This window comes from Rhipicephalus microplus, chromosome 10, assembly GCF_043290135.1.
Source record: "Rhipicephalus microplus isolate Deutch F79 chromosome 10, USDA_Rmic, whole genome shotgun sequence".
NCBI lineage: Eukaryota > Metazoa > Arthropoda > Arachnida > Ixodida > Ixodidae > Rhipicephalus > Rhipicephalus microplus.
The window spans coordinates 87,989,473-88,009,852 of record NC_134709.1 but is presented as its reverse complement, the minus strand read 5'-3'; the positions used below and the strand labels follow the sequence as shown (position 1 = coordinate 88,009,852).

At 47.1% G+C, this 20,380-nt stretch overlaps 1 protein-coding gene across 1 annotated transcript; it reads left to right on the top strand.

Moving 5' to 3' along the window:
- The first annotated feature begins 19,140 nt into the window (after positions 1–19,140).
- LOC119181603 (uncharacterized) lies at positions 19,141–20,103 on the top strand. Its single transcript, XM_037432853.2, has one exon. The coding sequence runs from the start codon at positions 19,141–19,143 to the stop codon at positions 20,101–20,103; it is 963 nt and encodes a 320-aa protein (XP_037288750.2).
- The last annotated feature ends 277 nt before the right edge of the window (positions 20,104–20,380 follow it).

Here is a 20,380-nt window from a genome sequence, read left to right as displayed (position 1 = left end):
CTATAAAGCCATATATAAGTATATAAGGCCATATATGGCTTTGTAAAGCCTGATATACATTCTATCCATATATGGGGACATCAGGATGGGCATATCTGGCCATATATGGTGAGCATTCATATATGTCTTGATATGCCCAATTCCTGATGTGGCCATATATGACAATTTTTATATATTTTTTTAACACTGCCAGCTCCAGTTCAGCGGCTGTTGAATTGAAATACGGCTTGTCCGCGAGACGCAATCACGACGTGTGTCTCAAACGACTTTTCAGGGTGCGACAGTAGATGCACAACGTCTAGCGTTGAGATGAAACAAGGAAAGACTGTACGGTTTGCACCAAACTGCTGTGAAACACGATCAGAATCTTAGGTTGAGAGCAATACTGTTTACCGTTAAACAAATCGCTTTCGTTGCTCGGCTGTCGCTTTCTATGCCGCGGCCACCTCCAGGTCCGCTTGCGGGCGCCTCCGTGCCGCTTTGACTCTACGGACCCTCACCACCTCCGGATAAACTTGTCAACACTGCCGCTTCTGGAGCCGGCAACTCCAGGTTGAACTGACGGCGAGCCCACGCTCGCCTTCAGACTCACAGAGTGACAGTATACTGTCACTCTGTGAGTCTTTGCGTTCGTGTTGTCGAAGCGCACCGACCGACGACTGTCGCTTATCAAAGCGGAGAATGCGTCGAAGTGGTGCCATAAAGAAATATACTTGTTTCTCACTTGTGGTGCGAGCGTCAATGAATAGAGCGAGCGCTGCTACCGCTGCACATCTAGCGGGCTCTTGTAGTACTAGCAGTCACGCCGCGGGGACAAGCCTCGTTCATGAGCTGCTTGGCATCGATAAAAAACAATCACGCCGTTTACTTACATGCATCCGGCCAGAAAATCAGGAAGTCGTTCGAAACACGCCAGTGTTCCGCTTCACGACCACTTAATAAAAAACCACATGGTATCTTTTTCATTGAGCACCTGTTGCCGCTTACATCTTATGCATTGGGGTATCTACCAAAAAACCGTTTGTCACTTTGACCATATACGTTGTCGTAAATCGCCCTTTCACCTGGCCCATTGCCTACAAGTAGCGTTATGGTGGTCAGCTCCTATATTCAGGCATATACAGTGAAAAAAAAAAGCAAAACCGCCTGGTTCCTCAGGGCATCATGTTGGTAGACTCGAAGGCGTAGTTGCAATTCATTATGATGGTTGCTGCATTTCGACGGGGACGAATTGCAAAAACGAAATCGAGTGCGATTAGCTTATGGTAATGTTCCAAGAATCTTCATGTCCAAAATGAATCCAGTGCCTCACTAAGGTATGCCTCGTACTTATATTGTAATAATAAATCTGTAATTGGTAATATTACACCGGGCAGTCGACTATGCAGCGCACAGTTAACACTTCTACACGCGGCTACAAAACGGCCGACCACGGCGAAGGCACGCAAGCCTGCTCTTAGAGCATGTGCGGTTGCTAACGGTAAAAGCAAGGGCTTGCGCATAACGACAGTGTTTTATTGGTCTGTACAAAGATACTTATATACTGAATGACAACGCTCGCAAAATATTGCTTATATTAGGTGCTTACAAATATGCTTACATAAGGAACGACAACGTTGGAAAGATGATTGCACGCTTGTGGAAAGCATCCATGTCAGCAGTGGACAGTGATGGTTGTACTTCAAACGAGGGCGCTGTGGTAATGCATGAACGGTCCAAGACGGTTTGCACACACCACAATAGCGAAGCCAGTCTGATAAAAGTGAAGGACGATAATATGGGGCCATGTGACGGCATCCTGTAAGACCGCAGCGCGTCTATGTTAGCCTCCTTCCCACGGGCAGCCCACCTGATAGCGTGCATTGTTCGCCGTGGATGCCAACGTGGCTGACTCAAATAAGCTTTGGTACTTTCTGTTATGAACACGTGTCATGGTCGATCCTTCGCTGGTGACACTTGGCTTGCGCAATTCAGTTACTGCGCCTTTTATCCTGCAGTTTGGCGCTCACTCCGTGGCACACGTCAATGGGCGATAGCGGAGGCTCAGCGCATTGTCAAGACACTGCATGCATCATGAGAGCTTGCTCGCTGTGGTGACCCAGCGTTGTTCATCTCCAGGCTCATGACCCGCATGCTCAAGCTTAACTCTTCACATCTCCGCAACACTTGGTGCATCGTCGTTTGCTCGGCACCATCACTGTCGCTGCTGTCCATCACGCAACGCAGCGGTTGCGTGGTTCCCCGCGTAGGTGCCGTCTGCGACTTGTCCTTCACGTAGTCCACCGTTGCGGAGTGCAAAGACCACATAGCTAGTCTCGAGCTGGGGTTTGACGTAGATGCGCTCGAGTCAGACAAGCTCAGGCCCTCCAGGACGAGCTGCTGAAACACGGGTGACGGCTGCTCTCGAATCTGCTGCTGTTGCTGCAGCTGTGGACCTGGAAGCACATCAATGCAGCATCTCGGATACTGCAGCATCTAGGATACTGCGTAACACAGCGGTAACGAATTTCCCAGCGTAGGCACTGTCTGTGAGTTGTCCTTCACGTGGTCGCACATTGCCGAGTGCTCAGACTACGTAGGTCCGTTCGAGCTGTGGTTTGACGTGGATGCGCTCGAATCGGACACGTTCGGGCCCTCCGTGACGAGCTGCTGAAACACGGCTGATGGCTACTCTTGAATCTGCTGCTGTTGCGGCAGCTATGGACCTGGAAGCACATCAATGCAGCATCTCGGATATTGCTGAACTTGTCCGGTGCACGAGAGCCGCGTACTGGGTTTCGGTGGAGACTCCGGTACGTAAAAACCCTTCTTGATCTCCTCCCGTTCATGCGACGTCATCTGCAGCATCTGCAGGTCCGTAAAGGCTTGCAGGCTCGAACAGTGGGCCTGTACGCTGATATGTCGATATCGTCCAGCGTTGTCCAAGTTCAGGGTCGCAATCCACTCGCGCGAGCCAAACTCTTCTCCTCTTGGCTGTTGATGCAGAATCGTAGGCATCGTCATCTGTTGTGCACTGTTTCACGAGTTCTGTTCTCGTCGGAGTGCATATACTATGACGGTGGTGCAAAGCCCAGTGTGGGCACCGTCTGTGCGTTGTCCTTCACGTAGTCCTTCACAACCAAGAGCTCAGGTGACGAAGGTAGGCTGAAACTGCAGTTTGATACAGGTGAGCTTGAGTCAGACTCGTTCGCGCCCACCGTGACATGTTGCTGAAGCACAGGATGCGGCTGCCGTTGAGTTCGTTGCTATCGCGGAAGATTTGGCTCTGGAAGCCCATCTATTAAACGGGTACACCACTGCTCCTCTCCTTCGGTGGGTTGGAACAGCGCAGTTAGCATCGGTGGTCTCTCCGGTGTGCTGAAATCGAGTAGAACCTCCTCAAACTCGGGCGTCGTCAGTAGCGGCATGTTTGGGTCCGGAGAAGGGAGTGGGCTCGAAGTACGGGCCTGCTCTCTCATATTTTGGGATGGGCCAGCGTTGTCCAGGCCCAGGATCATGCTGCGCTGGCGTGAGCTCAACTCCCCGCGCCTCGACAGCGGCTCCTCCATCTGCTGCGCGGGGTGGTACATGGCTGTTCGGTGTCGCCTGTTACCACTTGTACTCTGTTCGAAGAAAGTCGTGTATTCACAGTCGGCTTGGCTCTTATTGCTACGCGGAGACGTCAACACAGCGAGTAAGGAAGTAGCGCATTGGGCCGCCTTTTTATGCAGCCGACAAAGGAGCAAGGGGATTGGAGGGAGGTGCCTCAGGAGAGGGTGTTGATGGGAGAGGGGATTGGTTAATAACAGAGATGAAGAATAAAGCACTAAACTATCAAAAGCGCACATGTCGCACCTAAATGTTACCCACCAGAACAAATATATAACTGGCACGCGGCATACGCATCAGTCATCAAAGTCATTCGCTGTCACTTCTGATATCTCAATGAATGTGTATGTCACACAATGTTGAGGGTATCAACAATTTCAATAGGCGATGAGAAAACCTAATCACAAAAAGCCAAAGACTATCACAGTACAAAAAGAAAGGACAAAACGCGGGAAACTACAAGATAATCGAAGGTCCTTGGCTTCTTCCTTTTTTGTCCCGCTCTTTTCATCCTGCTCTAAATGTATCAGCAATTTCAATTAACGGTGACAAGTCCTGATTCCAACTAGTCATCGTGTGCTTTTAAGACTAGTACAGTACAGAACAAGGAAGGAAAAGCGGGAAAACTGCACAAGATAAGCAAGGGAGCTCGTCCTTCTTGTCCCTTATCTTTCTTGTTTCCCGCGTGCAAAGTATATGCATTTATCAACTAACCCGCTACAGTTCATACTATCTCAAGTACCTTTCGGTCATTGATAAGACTAAGATATCTGAAGACAGAGATATCTGTTACCGCAACTTCTGCCATCTTGTTAAAAGTGACTAAGACTGTGACTTCGACGACCCTGTGGACTCATCGAATTGTTAGAATCATCGCGTTGTTGGTTAGTGGTTACATTTTTCAATTCACTTGTCTGGAGGGCTGGAATTTGAAGTAAGCTTGAAGATGAGCTTGTCATCGAGCGGAAACTTCATTGTGCGATGAAGCTTCATACTGATACTTCATACTGAAACGAAGCCATACGAAACGAAGCCATTTGTCACAATAGGTTCTGTTAAAAATCTGGAGTGCTTCAACAACGACGATCTCTCAGGGCTTCCATCGAAATTGCAAATGGACGAATTCATGCAGAAAACGAGTGAAGTGTTTGATAAAGAGCGGTTATGAAGTGTTTGGATGATTGCGGATCAGTATGGATTACCCCCCCCCCCCCCTTCTTCCAAAAAAAATTCGTTCATCGTGTTCTGTCAAGAGACCTTCTTCTAATGATCAAAGTCTCCACGAAAAGCCTCCAAAGGTGCGAGTGAGACGAACGATGAGTCACAACACGCTAAATGTCTTCGAGTTGCACGTCCAGATGGGTGTGGCAACGGTCCTCGCACCGCAAGATCTTTTTTATTTCTTCCCGGTGACCAACGGAACCCTGGAAGGAACTGCAGTATGTGACGATGGAGATGGTAAAAGCATCTTCGATGACCTCACCAAAGTCATCTTTCATTGACGGCTTCCAGGGCGGCTTCAATGATTGGCAGCAATGCATCAAACCGGTGGAGAGAGTACCTTGAAAAGTTCTAAAGCGATCGCACACTGGTAATGACTGAGTCATTATTAAAATTAAAAGTAGGGCCACATTTGAAGCAGATATTTACCAGCGCAAAAAGACACACACACACAGCGATGTGATGTCTCTTCTTGAGTCTTGCATTTTTTTTTCGCTGGTAAATCTGTCTTTATTAAGAACAAACCCGCCGAAGCAACAGTTTAAAACGACTCCATGAGGAGATTTAATATGGTTGCGGATAGGCCGTCGCGTGCCATGTCGTATATAAGCAGAACCAGCTTCGGAGGCACTTGTTGGTTTTCAGCTAGTTGATGAACGCTTACCGAACTCGGAACCTATTTAGGCCTAAACATGTAGCATCCAACCCAGGGTGCTGAACCCAGTCATACACGAAGAAAGCGACGCCCTCGTTCATAGTATTCATATTATGTTTTGTAATGCGCCAGATGCTGAAATCTATTGCAAATTAACATTCCAAAGCTTACAATTAACAACGTATAAGGTACTTCAGAAATATTTCGGTCGCAGGGACTAGCAGTGCACTTATTTAGCATTTCGATGATCGAACCGTGATTGGATAGTGCGCATGCGTCTACACTGCAAACAGGATATACATGTGGAGTAACTTCACAATCAACCGCCGCAATAATAAATATAACACAAATGGTATGTTGCATTTATTTTCATCCCTTTCTTTCGCCAAGTTTTCTATTTTGTAGTACAGAAAAAAAAGGTTCGTTATTTTTTTTATTGCACAAGGAAACATGCAAGATATGTTCAATGTATTGCTTGCTTTTATTTTTTGTATTATATTTTTGGAGAATCATGGTGTGCACCCTAACAATTTGAATCATTTCGTATACATAAGATATGTATAGCATTTATGTACTGTATAGAGTCTATGCGTGCAACCAAATGTTGACCGAAGTTTAAAGTGCATGGGGTGAGAGCTTTGTCAAGCTGCCGGAAGGCCGCTTTTTCTCTCAGTCTTCATCATCTCTATTGCTCATGAAATAAACATCTGTTATACTCCATTCTTAAAATAAACGTACAAGATAGATATCACCTACTACCTTTTCAAAGTCGGTACACATGCTGAAGATGATAAGCTGAGTGTATACGTGTGTACGAGAAAACAATTAGTACAGCATTACAATATTCTCAGATCCGCCCCCAAACAAGATTACAATTTTCATATACCACTGGCGAACCAACCCTTCTTAACTGTGCAGAATTAGCCAAAAATTTAGATTAGTATACTGGTAGAAATTTTATTGCACTAGAGGGAATTGGGGCAAAGGTTGGTACAGGTCCCCTATCGTCCAGAGCCCCACTGGCCTTTGCTGCTCGCTGGCATCGATATTTGATTGATATGTGGGGTTGGGCCTGTTCGAGAAGAGCAACTCAACCCTCTCGAGACCCCAAGGAGCCAGATAACTTCGAATTCCTGAGGACACTGTTCTGTCGAATCATTCAGGACACGTTAGTGCATTTTAGAACAACTCATAGCGTCCTAAATTCAAAGCTCTCTAACGCAGCAGCGGAAATATTCAGCTTTTACTAGAGTATTGTTATCAACACTTTTTTAACGCTGCTTAGTCATACGAGGGCGGGCCACCCGCTTTCGTACGGGTAACCTAAGTCAGCTGAAGGATACTAGAGGTAATTATTTGATATGTTGGGTTCAACGTCTTAAAACCACCACATGATTATGAGAGACGCCGTAGTGGAGGGCTCCGGCAATTTCAACCACCTGGGGTTCTTTAACGTACACCCAAACGTGAGCACACGGGCCTACAACATTTCTGCCTCCATCGGAAATGCAGCCGCCACAGCCGGGATTCGATCCAGCGTCCTGCGGGTAAGCAGCCGAGTACCTTACCCACTAGACTACCGTGGCGAGGCCATACTAAGGGTAGGGTTACTAATACAAAAGCGGGCACTTTCGCACGACTAACCTCAACCCTCTAAGGACGACCCACACCAATCTTTCGCGCGATTTTTCAGTTTTTCAACAATGCCAATAGATAACCTATTCCTGACAATAGCATCGTCTTTTTCGGTGATAACACCTACGGAAACGAGGTAAGGAGATAACCGAACGTCCCAGTTGGTCGAATAACTTTCAGCAGCCCACTGTTACGGCTTTCCTAATAATCTTATCGTGGTTTCGGGGCGTGCAGCGGTGCAGCATGTCAACATACTTCGATGAGTCATAAGATGGATAGCTTCAGAGGTGGCTTCCTTCGGCTGTCCTCTCTTTCGCTGAACTGCTAACACACTCGAGAACAATGCGGGTAAAAACCAGAATGGTCCCATCGCGGCTCAAGGCAGCCACGAAGACCTATGACCATGACTACAGTGTACTAGAATTGTACACGGCAGTTTAACCACGACCAACAGCTTTGGACTGTACAGCAGATCATCGGGGCGCTCGAAAGGCAAGAACCCAGCGATTAGAAACGCCGAGCTGATATGCGCACGCGCAATATAAACACAGCCCACTCGATGACATATGCCATCAGCGCAGCTCGCGAGCGCCCTAGTTCAGGCACATATAAAGTCTGTTCTAATGTATGACAGTTAGAGCGACTGTTCGATAGACTGCTTTGGCGATTAATGGCTTCAGTGTTACTGAACGCGTGCGCATTGTTTGGATGATATAATATCCAACTTCTATTTAGGCACATGTGCACTCAAAGTTAGACTGTTCCATGACTTTTCCTCTAGGTTTTCTCTCGATATTAGGTGGGCTAACTTTGCAGATCTTAGAGTAACCCACGATATATAGCCATGCACCTGCGTTTCCGTGTACCAATCACACGATCTCTGAAGGCGCGAGCGTTCACTCTCCGAGCAGAAAGTTATTCACCAACCGGAAATGAGCGTACCGGTGCCGAGATACCGCGATCGTCAGCGCGGGAGCGCATGGTACTCTCAAGGCACCATTGAGGAGATAACGTCACACAGTACCTTGGCGTCCAATCCTGAAATGTTACCCCTCGGCACCACTCCTTGAGCGAAAAAGCAGTGGACAGGTGCGCACAGCCGCGCTTCCCTAAGTACACATTGAGGGGACTCTAAAGTCAACTATTAAGTCGAAGTTGATTTTTGAAATGGCAGTGCAGAAACCTTGTAGTGTTGCTTCTGTGTCAAGGAAGGGCCTATTTTTAAATAAAACCGTGTTTTAATGCTCTGCATCGGGTTAGTGCACTTGAAATTAGCCGCCTCGAGAAGCGGACTGACCGGACCGACTCACGTCACTGTTGCCATGCGCAACGTTGCCCGGCTTACTGCGTTAGTAGCAGCAGAGCGAGAACAGTAGGAGCCACAGCAGCAACAACGGTCACTGATCAATTTCCCGCCATTGGCTTCTAGATAGCAGACGCTTTTGTTTCAACTGCGCCCCACGAGGTGACACCACTTGTCCTGTGTAACCAAGCGAAAATTGAATGCTTGAACCACTCGCGCCATTACCCACAGTAACATCCGGCGGTTCTTTTTTCCATGAATCAAACATAAACAAAGAAGTAGCATTTTATTGCGTCTTTTGATGCACGGAAGGTTCTTTATTTAGTGCAGTTAGATCGACTGCTAGTGATTATTGTAGGCGGTCCGTCTAACGTCATCGGGATCATTTGAAGATGTCCTGCTGTGGCGCTTGTGTTATTGTGCATTTACCTTAATTTTTCAATACGTAGGGTACTCTTGTTGATAATATTGTCGTTTTAGATGTCATACGTTGAGCTTTCATTCTGACGTAAATGGTTATTTGACTTTAGTGTCCCTTTAATGTATGCGAGATCTGAGAACAGGCTCAACCCTAATACATGCCGAGAAAATATATGCAAGGTCTACCGTATTGAGCTCGCCACATTAACCCGCATACCACGGGCTTGTACCAAGGCACGTATGGTGTGAACTCTGGATCCCTTCCGCCCCAGCCCCAGCCTCGGCGACCAAATTTGGGCCACCGGGACCAAGTTTTTCCGCGATCCGTAAAGTCAACGATAATGCTAAGTAATTAGTCGCCGATGCAGCGCCCCATCCATCGTAATTTTTCAGCGAACTGGTAGCGCGGAAGGAACACAGACACGAAGCAAAGAGGAGGCACCCAGCACCTCTTTCCTTCGTGCCTGTGTTCCTCCCGTGCTCCCAGTTCGCTGAACAATCATGAATTACAAACTAGCCCACCTTTCGATCTTATTGCCATCCATCGTACTTTCTTGCCGTTGTTCACTAGATCGGTACCCAATTTTCCGATACGTGCATCGTGTTTTTCGCGCTTGAGGTCATGCAGGTAGTGTCTTATAATCGTGTAAGTTGAAAACCGAGCTATCTTACCGTCGGAGTGCAAGTCCACCGCTCAGAGGCATTCAAGGAAAACCCGCTGCTGTTGTGGCCACTCGTTAAGGCGGACGAAGTTTTGTGCGCGCACTGCGCGTGCATATAGCTGACATTGGCAGGGCGTGCTCACACGTCGGAGAAGTGAACCCCGCGAACTCGGTAATGTGACGCCGATTCTTCCAGGTATTCGCGATGAATTAGGTTCAGCCATATACAGAATTATGTGCCTTCACATCACTTCGGTTATCTCCGCACACTGTCCTCTTGGTCTTTCGGCACGACATAGAAACCTTCCTGTTGAATATCCCAGTTGTTAATTGAGCTTGTTTTTCGTGCGGAGCAACTGTGGAGCAACCGAAGATCGTGCAGTTGGCCATAGTTAATTTGACGCAACTCGACGCGCAACGAGATGTTGATTGATATGTGGGGCTTAACGTCCCAAAATCGCCATATGATTATTAGAGACGCCGTAGTGGAGGGCTCCGGAAATTTCGACCACCTGGGGTTTTTTAACCTGCACCCTCTGAGCACACGGGCCTACAACATTTCCGCCTCCATCGGAAACGCAGCCGCCGCAGCCGGGATTCGATCCCATGACCTGCGGGTCAGCAGCCGAGTACCTTAGCCACTTGACCACCACGGCGGGGCGCAACATGATGTTGCTGCCAGGGCAGTTTTACGAGTACATGCAGCACGCGGTATTAGAGGAAACTTCCAACGCTGCAGAGTTGTAAATGCCGCACACGAGGGCCACTGAATGCCGGGGAACACCACACAACACCCCATCACATAAATACAGCAAACGCATAGTCGGGCATGGGTCGTCAACTGTGTGAAAAACTCAAAGATGACGCCCTGTCTGACTCACCGCAGCGTCACGTTGCGGCTGAGTTTCAGTGCGCACTCCTTGCCACCGTCACTTAAGCCGTTTATAGCTTGCAGCATGTCACACTCCTCTAACAAAGAGCACAAGGCACAAAGTTTTCCAGTGGGACCACGGCTACATGTAGTTCACGCATGAAAACAATGCGTACAACAACAAAGCCATTAATCGTCACATGCTGTTAATCGAACCCTTCAGTAAAAACCACCAACGCCTGCGCGCATGCAATTGAAACATGAGAGAAGGAAACTTCATAGTTACCTTCAAGAGGAAGAAGTGGGTGGATAAGACTGGATGAAAAAGCCCGACGCTTAGAACAGAGATCCAACCGGGAGCAACCGTGTTAAGTCACAACACCTTCCGCATGAATAACTGTCTCAAAATTTCGTTTAATTAACGATATTCGTGCACAACAGCTTCGTTAGAACTACGTCTCCATTTACTACACAAAAACGCGCACCTCTCAGACGAATTACATAGCGCCTAGAATACTGCCTAGAACATGTACAACAGCCATGACGCACACAACACGTGTGCTGTACGAAAGTAGAGAGATGGGCGAGTTGGAACTGATATGCATTGTATTTCGTCTCGTTTGCGCCTAAACGTTTTCAAGGCTATACAAAACTGCGGTTATTGGTTGTAGAGCTATCCTGATTATTCACATTTGCTCTTTCGACCGTAAATGATCGCAGCATTGCTCGTAAATTAATACACTGACAGTTTGACTGTATCATGTATGTTTGTGTAAGTGCCAGTGCACACAAGCACTGAGCGGAAGTCACAAGTGAACTCACAGAACAACAAACATGGCGGCTACTACGATGGACGCTCCTGACGTGTTGGAAAAGTGGCGTTCGAGAGGGTAATCATGATCAAGATCGAGTGGAGCAAGCGTTAAGCAACGACTTTGATAGTGGCTATATATGATGACGTTTTGTGCACAATTGATACCGTTTCACGATTACTGAAGCCTCCCCCCCCCCCCCCGGCAAAGGTATTCTTGCTGAAATTATAACAAACGTACTATACTGTTGGGCTTACCCACGTAAGAAATAAGGCATTTCTGCTTATAACGCTGGGCACGTTGGTTTACAGTGATTAGGTCATTCTTATGCTCCGTTGTGGCGCACTCAATTAAGGACAGTAACATGTAAAATAAATTGACGCCACGACACCTAGCTCTGTGTGTCATTGTGTGTGTCTTTCTTGAGTACCTCCATGTCTTTTTGCCGCGCAACGACGAAGCTTGCGAAATTCTAGCCAGTTCTGCAGCCAAAACATTTTCGGGGCGAAGCTCTTTATAGCGGCACCCGTTCGTCCCTCGGAGCCATTGTAGTGTGTAACAAGTATAACATTTTGACGTTTAACGTGGTGCCGGTGAGAGATTTCTTCTGTGCTTTGTTGAACAATAGAAAATAGTGATCGATGTACATGCCAATGGCTGCTAATGAGGAATGAGAGACAGGAGCACACGTCTTTTAGTTGCCACGCACGCTGCGATCATCATTATTGGCATGTACATTGAGCACTATCTTACAGGAAAGGGTTGCTACGTTATAGTCGTTGGGTGTAATCTTCTTAGTTTTAGAAAGGTTTAGCGAGCATTGAGCCGCGGTGCCATGAGTACAATGAACTAGTATGTACCATGAATGAACTCGAGGTGGTTAAAGGTGGGAAGCAGACACGAAGCGCAAGCCGTAAGAAAGTGTGTGTGTGCCACCTCTCGTTTAGTCCTTGGAATGTCGACTGGATGGCGGTGCTTCTATATTGGGAATATATGATGAAAAGATGCGAGACGGTGGTACTTTGAGTGTTGAATAGATGGACGAACGGACACACAGACAGATGCATGGATGGACGTATTAACGGACGCAGAGGCGGACGCATGGACGAACGCAGGGACGGACGCACGAACAGACGCATGCAAGGACAGGCGAATGGACGCATGGACGGTCACAAAGACAGACGCATGGACGGACGGAAGCAAGAACGAATGAACGGACGAATGCTTCGCCCCACTCCCCATCATTCACTGCGTAGATATGCTGCCATTTTTTTTTTCAGACAAAAAATGACCGCTGCATTCCGTCAGTCACTAACAATAAATGCCACAAAAATGGTGAATACAATGTGAAAAAACAAAATTTTCAGTTAAATCATACGACATTATATATAAGGCATGTCGTCTGAATTATTTTTAACGCCTGGGCTCTTTAAAGCGTTCTTATATCTAAGCACACGGTTCTGCGCGGTAGCTCTGTTTTAAGTACAGTTTTAGTACCGATGTGTCGAAGTTTATGTGATAATATTATTTCCATGTACGGCCAGATGAACACAACTAAGGCTCCTCGCATGATTGGTAAACTGCAGTGTTGTAGTTGTACACCTACGAACAACGCGCAAGTTCATGGCCAAGAGCCTATTTTTTTTTATTATTATTACAACTAAGTCGCTATAAACAGCTGCATTTACACACGATTGAGAGGATGCCAAGGACGTTTTGCGATGTGCCTGAAACAGAAAGCGGCACCCACTCTGAAATAATTCTGCTGAACGGAGGGTACGACGACAATAAACAGCACTCTGGCATGTTGCACTCGCCGATCTGATTACAATGCATTAGCAGCCGAGCAAGATCAAATGCTTTCATACGCCGTTTCAGGAATACGTAGAAACAGTTACACTCACGCTGACGTGACCGGACAAACCACACCTTGGGAACATGCATGACTTATGCACAAAAAGAAACACGACGTGGCTAGCAGACGACGCACGGAGGCATCCACACTTCGCCACTTCGGCCATCTCGGAGGCCATGCTCTGAGCCGTAGAGTTTATATATATATATATATATATATATATATATATATATATATATATATATATATATATATATATATATATATGTAAACACTGGAGGGAATTACAGCGCTAGTATATACATGGGAGCTACCAAGGCGGATCAAAGAAAAATTGCTGGAGTGGAAGCTCCCGAGCTCCCGCTGGCGTCACCTCCACATTCTAGCCACCATAGCGCGGGTGTCTCGTATTCGAGCGCGGTAGTTTACTGCCCATGCGTCAACTCCCGGCACCCGCGCCAATGTCCGATTTCGTTCACTGGCGACCGCGAAGGCAGCGCCTCTTTTCATCATGCTCCGTTTACGTCGTAAGCAGTGTGGAATTGAGCGGCGCTGTATAATAACATACATACACTAATTTTGAGGAGTGTCACGCACGACAGCATAAGAGTACGCGAACACAATCAGCAAAGTGATCGACTCCATATTACGTAATCCAGCTTGAAGTATTTTCCGCTAAGCTGCGCCACAAAACGAATTTTGAAAATTTTAAGCACGATTCAAAATTGCAAATCCTAGTCACAAAGCAAAAAGAATGCTGGAACATGTCACTATATATTTCACGTTCTTTTCATTTCTGCTACGATGTAATCGCACGTTCTGGCCAGATTTTTGTCATTCATCGTCAAAGCCGTCGATCGAATTGCCGCTATGAATGTCCCATTGACATTTGATCGGTAACAAACGGTATTTGTGCCTGCAATCCGGTGCTCGCTCGCCACCAAGAGGGCCTACATCATTGCCGACGTTGCCGATTACCCGGCGCGGATCCCCACTCGCCGCTACCGGCTCGCTGGGTTTCTTCCTTTTAAATGCCCCGTGGACCTTCCGGACGGTCCAGAGCTCCTGGTTGTCATCATATGTTTTCGTGCCTGCCTTGAGCCGCGGCGGGACCATTCTGGTTTTACGCGCATATCGCTCGAGTGCGTTGGCAGCGAAGCGAAAGAGGGGACAACCGTTGGAAGCCGCCACTGAAACTAACCATCTTATGACTCATCCAAGTCGGCTGTCAAGCGGCACTGCGTAAAGGAGCAAGGAGTCGACAACTTTTCGGTTACCTCAATAACTGTTGGGGTTCAACGCACCGAAACCACGATAGGATTATTAGGACACCGTTATGAAGTGCTGCGGAAAGTTCCCCAAGCAGGGATGATCGGTTGTCTCCTTACCTCATTTCCGTGGGTGTTATCACCGAGAGAGAGAGAGAGAGAGAGAATAAACTTTTATTAATAACAAATGCACACTGAGCCTTCTTTGAGTGGGGCTCCAAGAAGACGATGCTATTGTCAGGGTTGGGTTATCTATTGACATTTTTGAAAAACAGGAAAATTGCGTGAAAGATTCGTGTGGGTCGTCTTTCGAAGGTTCAGGTTAGTCAATCAAAAGCGCCCGCCTTCGTGTGACCAGCCTTACCTTTCGTATGATTTACCTAACTAAGCTTAGTCATACGAAAACGGGCAGCCCGTTCTCGTTTGACTAAGCACAAAAAATATTGATAACAATACAGGAGAAAAAGCTGAGTACTTTCGCTGCTATGTTAGAGAGCTTTGCCTCATTCAGATGTTCTAACATGCACTAACGAGTGCTGCATGGTTCGACCAAACAGTCCCCGATAACTGGAAGCTCAAAGTTTTCTCCCATCTTGAGCTCTGTCAATTATTGGCGCTGACTGCACAATTAGAAGGAAAAAAATCTCAGCATATACACGGAGTGAATAATGATGAGTGGGGCGAAGCGTCCGCCAGCCCGTCCGTGCTTCTATCCGTCCGTTTGTTCTAGCTTCCGTCCATCCGCGCGTCCATCCGCGCGTCCATCCGTGCGTCCATCCGTGCGTCCATCCATGCGTCCATCTATGCGTCCATCCATGCGTCCATCCATGAGTCCGTCCATGAGTCCATCCATCCGTGAATCAGGCCGTTTATGCGTCCATCCCTTCGTACGTTCATGCGTTCGTCCATCCGTTCGTCCGTCTGCTAGTCTGTCTGTCCGTGCGTCCGTTCGTGCGTCCATCTCGTGAAGAGTCCAAGTACCGCCGTCTCACATCTCGCATCCCCTGAGGCACATACTTGCTCTAGAGCGGGTATGTGCCACCGGTGGCTACTTGCTACTACTACTACATACATCGGAGGATGTATAGACCCACGCCTTAAAAAGATTCGCTTCTAAAATAGGATTGCTTGGGCGGTGATACATGAAAATTGCGATCTCGTTTGAGGGCGGATTCGCGAAAATTGTAATCGTGCATTAAACTGTTTCTCGAAAACACGTATACTCTTGTTTCTCACTATAAGTTCATACTTCTGCTTTGCAAAGATAGGAGATAATATCTGTCTCGTGCGTTTATTTTTTGAGATTAGGATATAATAGGTGCTTATTTCACGAGTGATACAGATGGTGCAGAGTAAGAAAATAAAGCTGCCTTTCGGCAGCTCAACAAGCTCTCACACCGCTCATTTTAAACTAGTGTCAACGTTTGGCCACGGGCATACTATTGATATAACATATCGATGTAATATATGCTAGTTATATATGCAAGGTGATTGAAATGGACTGCACGCTGATCATCCTGTAAAGTGGTAAAAGCAGAAAAAAAATACACGATGGGTGTATTTTGCATGCAAATTACGCCAGACATATTATGATCCTTTTCAGTATATTTCAAAATAAATAATTTTACGAAAGCAGGAAAATTAGAGTGCAGCATAGAAGTCATGTTATATATGTAATATTCCTTAAAGTGGTCGAATGTGAAGTCACTCTTTGTGTATATCATGTTTGGAGGGTATAGATGCATGCGAACTCTCAAATCGTGGTTCGACCACCGAAACGATTAATGAATGCACTGCCACTCCATTCGACCAAAACGTTTTTGAAGTACCTCAGCTCATTGTAAGCTTGGGAATGTCAATTTTCATTCAATTTCAGCATGTGGCGCACTGCGAAACATCAGTTGAATGTAACGAACAAGGGCGCCACCTTCTTTGTCAATGAATTTATCCCTGCGTCGTGCGCTACGTGCTGAACTTAACTTACTAGCTGCGTAAGTTCAATGAGGGTTCATAAAGAATATGAAAACCAACAAAAATGCGCCCGATGGTGGCTCTACTGCTACGACATGCCACACGGCATCTTTCTTGTAATTTTAAACAAATCACTTCACAAGGTCTGTTTCAAACTGTTGCTAGGGTGACTTGGTTCATAATAAAAACGAATTTGCCAGCAGAAAAAAAAATAAAACGAAAGACTTCACAAGAGACATCGCAGTGCTGAGTGCATATGTGGCTTTTGAGATGCTCCGTCTTTTTGCGCTGGTAAGTCTGTCTGATTGAAAGGTTCACAAAATTTGGATCTTAATAATGATGCATTCAATATCATTTTACAATACCTTTAAAACTTCTGATTCAATTCCAATCACTGAAGCCGATCTAGAAGCGGTCAATGAGAGCCGACTTCAGTGAGTAGGTCATCGAAGATGATTTTACCGTCTCCAGCGTCACATACCTATATTTCCTTTCGGGGTTCCGTTTCCTACCGGAAAAAAAAAAACTGGTGGTGCCAGATCGAGGTCACACAGTGGCTGAAGCAGTGCTGCCACACCCATCTTGACCTGCAACACGGATACAATTAGCGTGGTGTGACTCATCATCCATCTCACTCGTCATAACCTTTGAAACCATTTTCGCATAAACTTTCCTCGTTACAAGGTTTCTCGTCAAATCACGATGAATGATTTTGTTTTTTGGTACTGCACGCTCCTCCTCAATCATCCAAACACTTGATCGCCGGTCCTCATCAAACACTTGACGCGCTTTCTGCACGGAGGCGTCTGTTTATGAGTTTGACAATCGTCCCGAGTGGTCGTTGTCGTTGAGAGACTCCAGACTTTTCCAGAGCCTCTTGTGCGAAATCTAGGTATAGCTTTGTATCATCGCGTCGTCACCATGGGCTTTCCAAAATATTTCGCTCGTCTCCACCCCGTTTTTATTCCAGTTTCACTCATAAATTGATTGCGTTGCAATGCTCCAGAATCTCGTCCACTCTTTCCTCAACAAGGATGCAGTAGATACCTCTGCATAATGGCTTGACCAGCTACAACAAGTGCACACAGGCGAATGCAACGGATGCCTTTCAAAGCTTGTATCCCAAACTGACTTCTGGCAACAAAATGCTGTCCCGCCAGACGCCGCTACCAACTGCAAAAAAAAAAGAGTTTTTGGGCCAGATCCCATATCAGACAACGATCAAGAAATCGATGACTTTTTCCACCACTTCTCGGAATATTGATGTAATAGAGCCAAGCTTATTTCGGAAAGCCACGTTGAAGGAAGGCTCGACTACTGCATCAGCGTGACGCTTCATCGCACAGTGAACTTTGTGGACCATGACGAGCTCCTCTGCAAGTTTACATCAAACTGCAGCGCTCCAGGTACGGGCACGGGAAAACGGACGTAACCGCTAATGGGCAACACGATCAATCCAACGGACCGGTAAGTTTACGGGGTCATCGAAGCCACGGTGTTAGTCACTTCTAACAACGTTTTCGAAGTTATGGTTACTGATATCTCGGTCTTCAGATATCTCAATCTTATCAATGAATGAAAATTAATCGAGATTGAAAATACTCATAGACCATTCAAATTGCTGATAGTTTTAACTGTAACGGGTCAGTTAGCGTATGCATATTTTTAATGCGCGAAACAAGAAACATTCGGACAATAAGGGCGAACTCCATCGCTCATGTTGTGTAGTTTCTCTGCTTTATTCCCTCCTTTTTTTTTTTACTGTATGAGTCATAACAGTGCAGTGATGACTAGTTGACATTAGGACTTGTCAACGCCTATAGAAATCGCTGGTGCTCTTACAGCGGGACGGAGAGAGGGGGACAAAAAGGGAAGGAGCTGAAGGTGTTCGCTTATCTGGTAGTTTCCCGCCTTTTCTCACTTCCTATATTGTACTGTATGAGTCATAACAGCGCACGATGAGTAGTTGAGATTAGGAGTTGTCACCGCCTATTGAAGTTGCTGGTGCTCTTACAGCGGGACGGAAAGAGCGAGAAAAAAAGGGAAGAAGCTCAAGGCGTTCGCCCTTGTAGTTTCCCGCCTTTTGTTCCTTCTTTTTTTTTTTGTGCTGTATGAGTCATAACAACGCCGGATGACTAGTTGATATTAAAACTTGTCACCACCTATTGAAATTGCTGGTGCTCTTACAACGGGACGGAAAGAGTGAAAAAAAAAAGGAAAAGCCGAAGGCCTTCGCATATCATATAATTTCCAGCGTTTTGGCCATTTTGTTTTTGCTGTATTAGTCGTAACAGCGCACGATTAGGACTTGTCCCCACCTATTAATATTACTGATATTCTTACAGCGGGACGAAAAGAGCGGGACAAAAAGGAAAGTAGCCAAAAGCCGTCGCTTATCTTGTAGTTTCCCACCTTTCGTCTTTCCTTTTTCGTACAGTGATAGTCTTTGACTATTTGCGATTAGGATTTGTCGTCACCTACTGAAATTTCTGATACTGCTAACAATATACGACCATCCACATTCATTAGCATATATGAAGTGATATAAAATGACTTTGATGGCCCATGCGCAAACCGCGTGGCAGTGATATAAGTGTGTCGGCGCGAACCTCAGGTGCGACAGGTGCATGAGTGGTAGTTTAGTGGTCTATTCTTCTCTTCTGCACGTACTCCCTTTCCCGTCAGCACCCTTTCCCAGTTCATGGCTCCCATTCTCCTCACTCCTTTGGAGGCCGCAGAAAAAAAAGGGCAGCCCAAAACGCTGCATGACTCACTCAATGGGCTGACGTACGCGCGTACCAATAAGAGCGAGACTGTCCGCAAAAGACGGCACTTCCCACGAAGAGAGTAAAAGTGGCAAAAGGTGACACCGGACAACGATGTACCACCCAGCGCAGCAGATGGAGGAGCCGCTGTCCAGGCGCGGAGAGTTGAGCGCACACAAGCGCAGCATGACCCTGGACCTGGATAACGCTGGCCCATCCCAACCTACGAGCGAGCAGGCCCACACTTCAAGCCCGCTACCCACTCCGGACTTAAGCATGCCGCTACTGACGACGCCCGAGTTCGAGATGCTCCTGACTGATCTCAAAGCACCGGAGACGCCACCGATCCAAACTACGGTGTTACCGCTCAGTCAAGAAGAGAAGCAGCACTGGAGCCGCTTCGTTGACGAGCTCTCCAATCTAAATCTGCCGCAACAGCTACAAAACACTCAACAGCCGCCGTCACCCGTGTTTCAGCAGCACGTCACGATGGGCGCGAACAGGTCTGACTCGAACGCATCCACGTCGAACGCCACCTCGAGCCCACCTCCGCGGTCTGAGCACTGCGTAACGGGTGACCACGTGAAGGGCAAGACACAGTGGGCACCTGCGGTGGGAACCATGCCACCACCACTGTGCTACATAATCTCCGACGAGGACAGTAGCAGTAGTGTCGGTGCACAGCAGATGGCGATGCACGAGGCACCACAAGAGTTGTCGAGGTGTGAAGCATCGAGCTTGAGCATGCGGATCATGAGCCTGGATATGAACAACGCTGGGCCACACCAACACAACAGTGAGCAGGCTCGCATGACGCATGCTATGGCTCCGCTGTCGCAAAGTGACATGCGCGACGGAAAAAGCGCCAAACTGGAGGATAAAAAGTGCCGGAACCGAATCGCACAAGCCAGGTGTCGCCAGCGGAAGATCGACCATGTCACGTTTCTACAAGGGAAAGTGCGAAAGCTCAAGTTGGAGACGGCGGCGTTGAAATCCACGGCGAACAGTGTACGCTATCAGGTGGAATTGCTCCGGCAGCAGTGGGCGATTCACGCCAGATTTTGCGGTCTGACATGAAGCTGTCACGTACGGCCCTGCAGGATCGCTGATTACTTCTATGAGAGAGACTTCGCGAGCGTTTTGTGCGACGAAATCGCCGTAGACTGTTCACGAATCTCCACAACAGCGGCGTCTCGAGCACAACCATCACTGCCCACCGTTGACGAAGATGCTTTCCTCCACGAGCGGGTAATCGTCTATCCAACGTTGTCTTTCCTGAAATTGAGCATCTTTGTAAGAACAACAAAACAAAAGTGGCTTGTCGTTATCGCCTGCTGCGATGAATCAAGTCAAG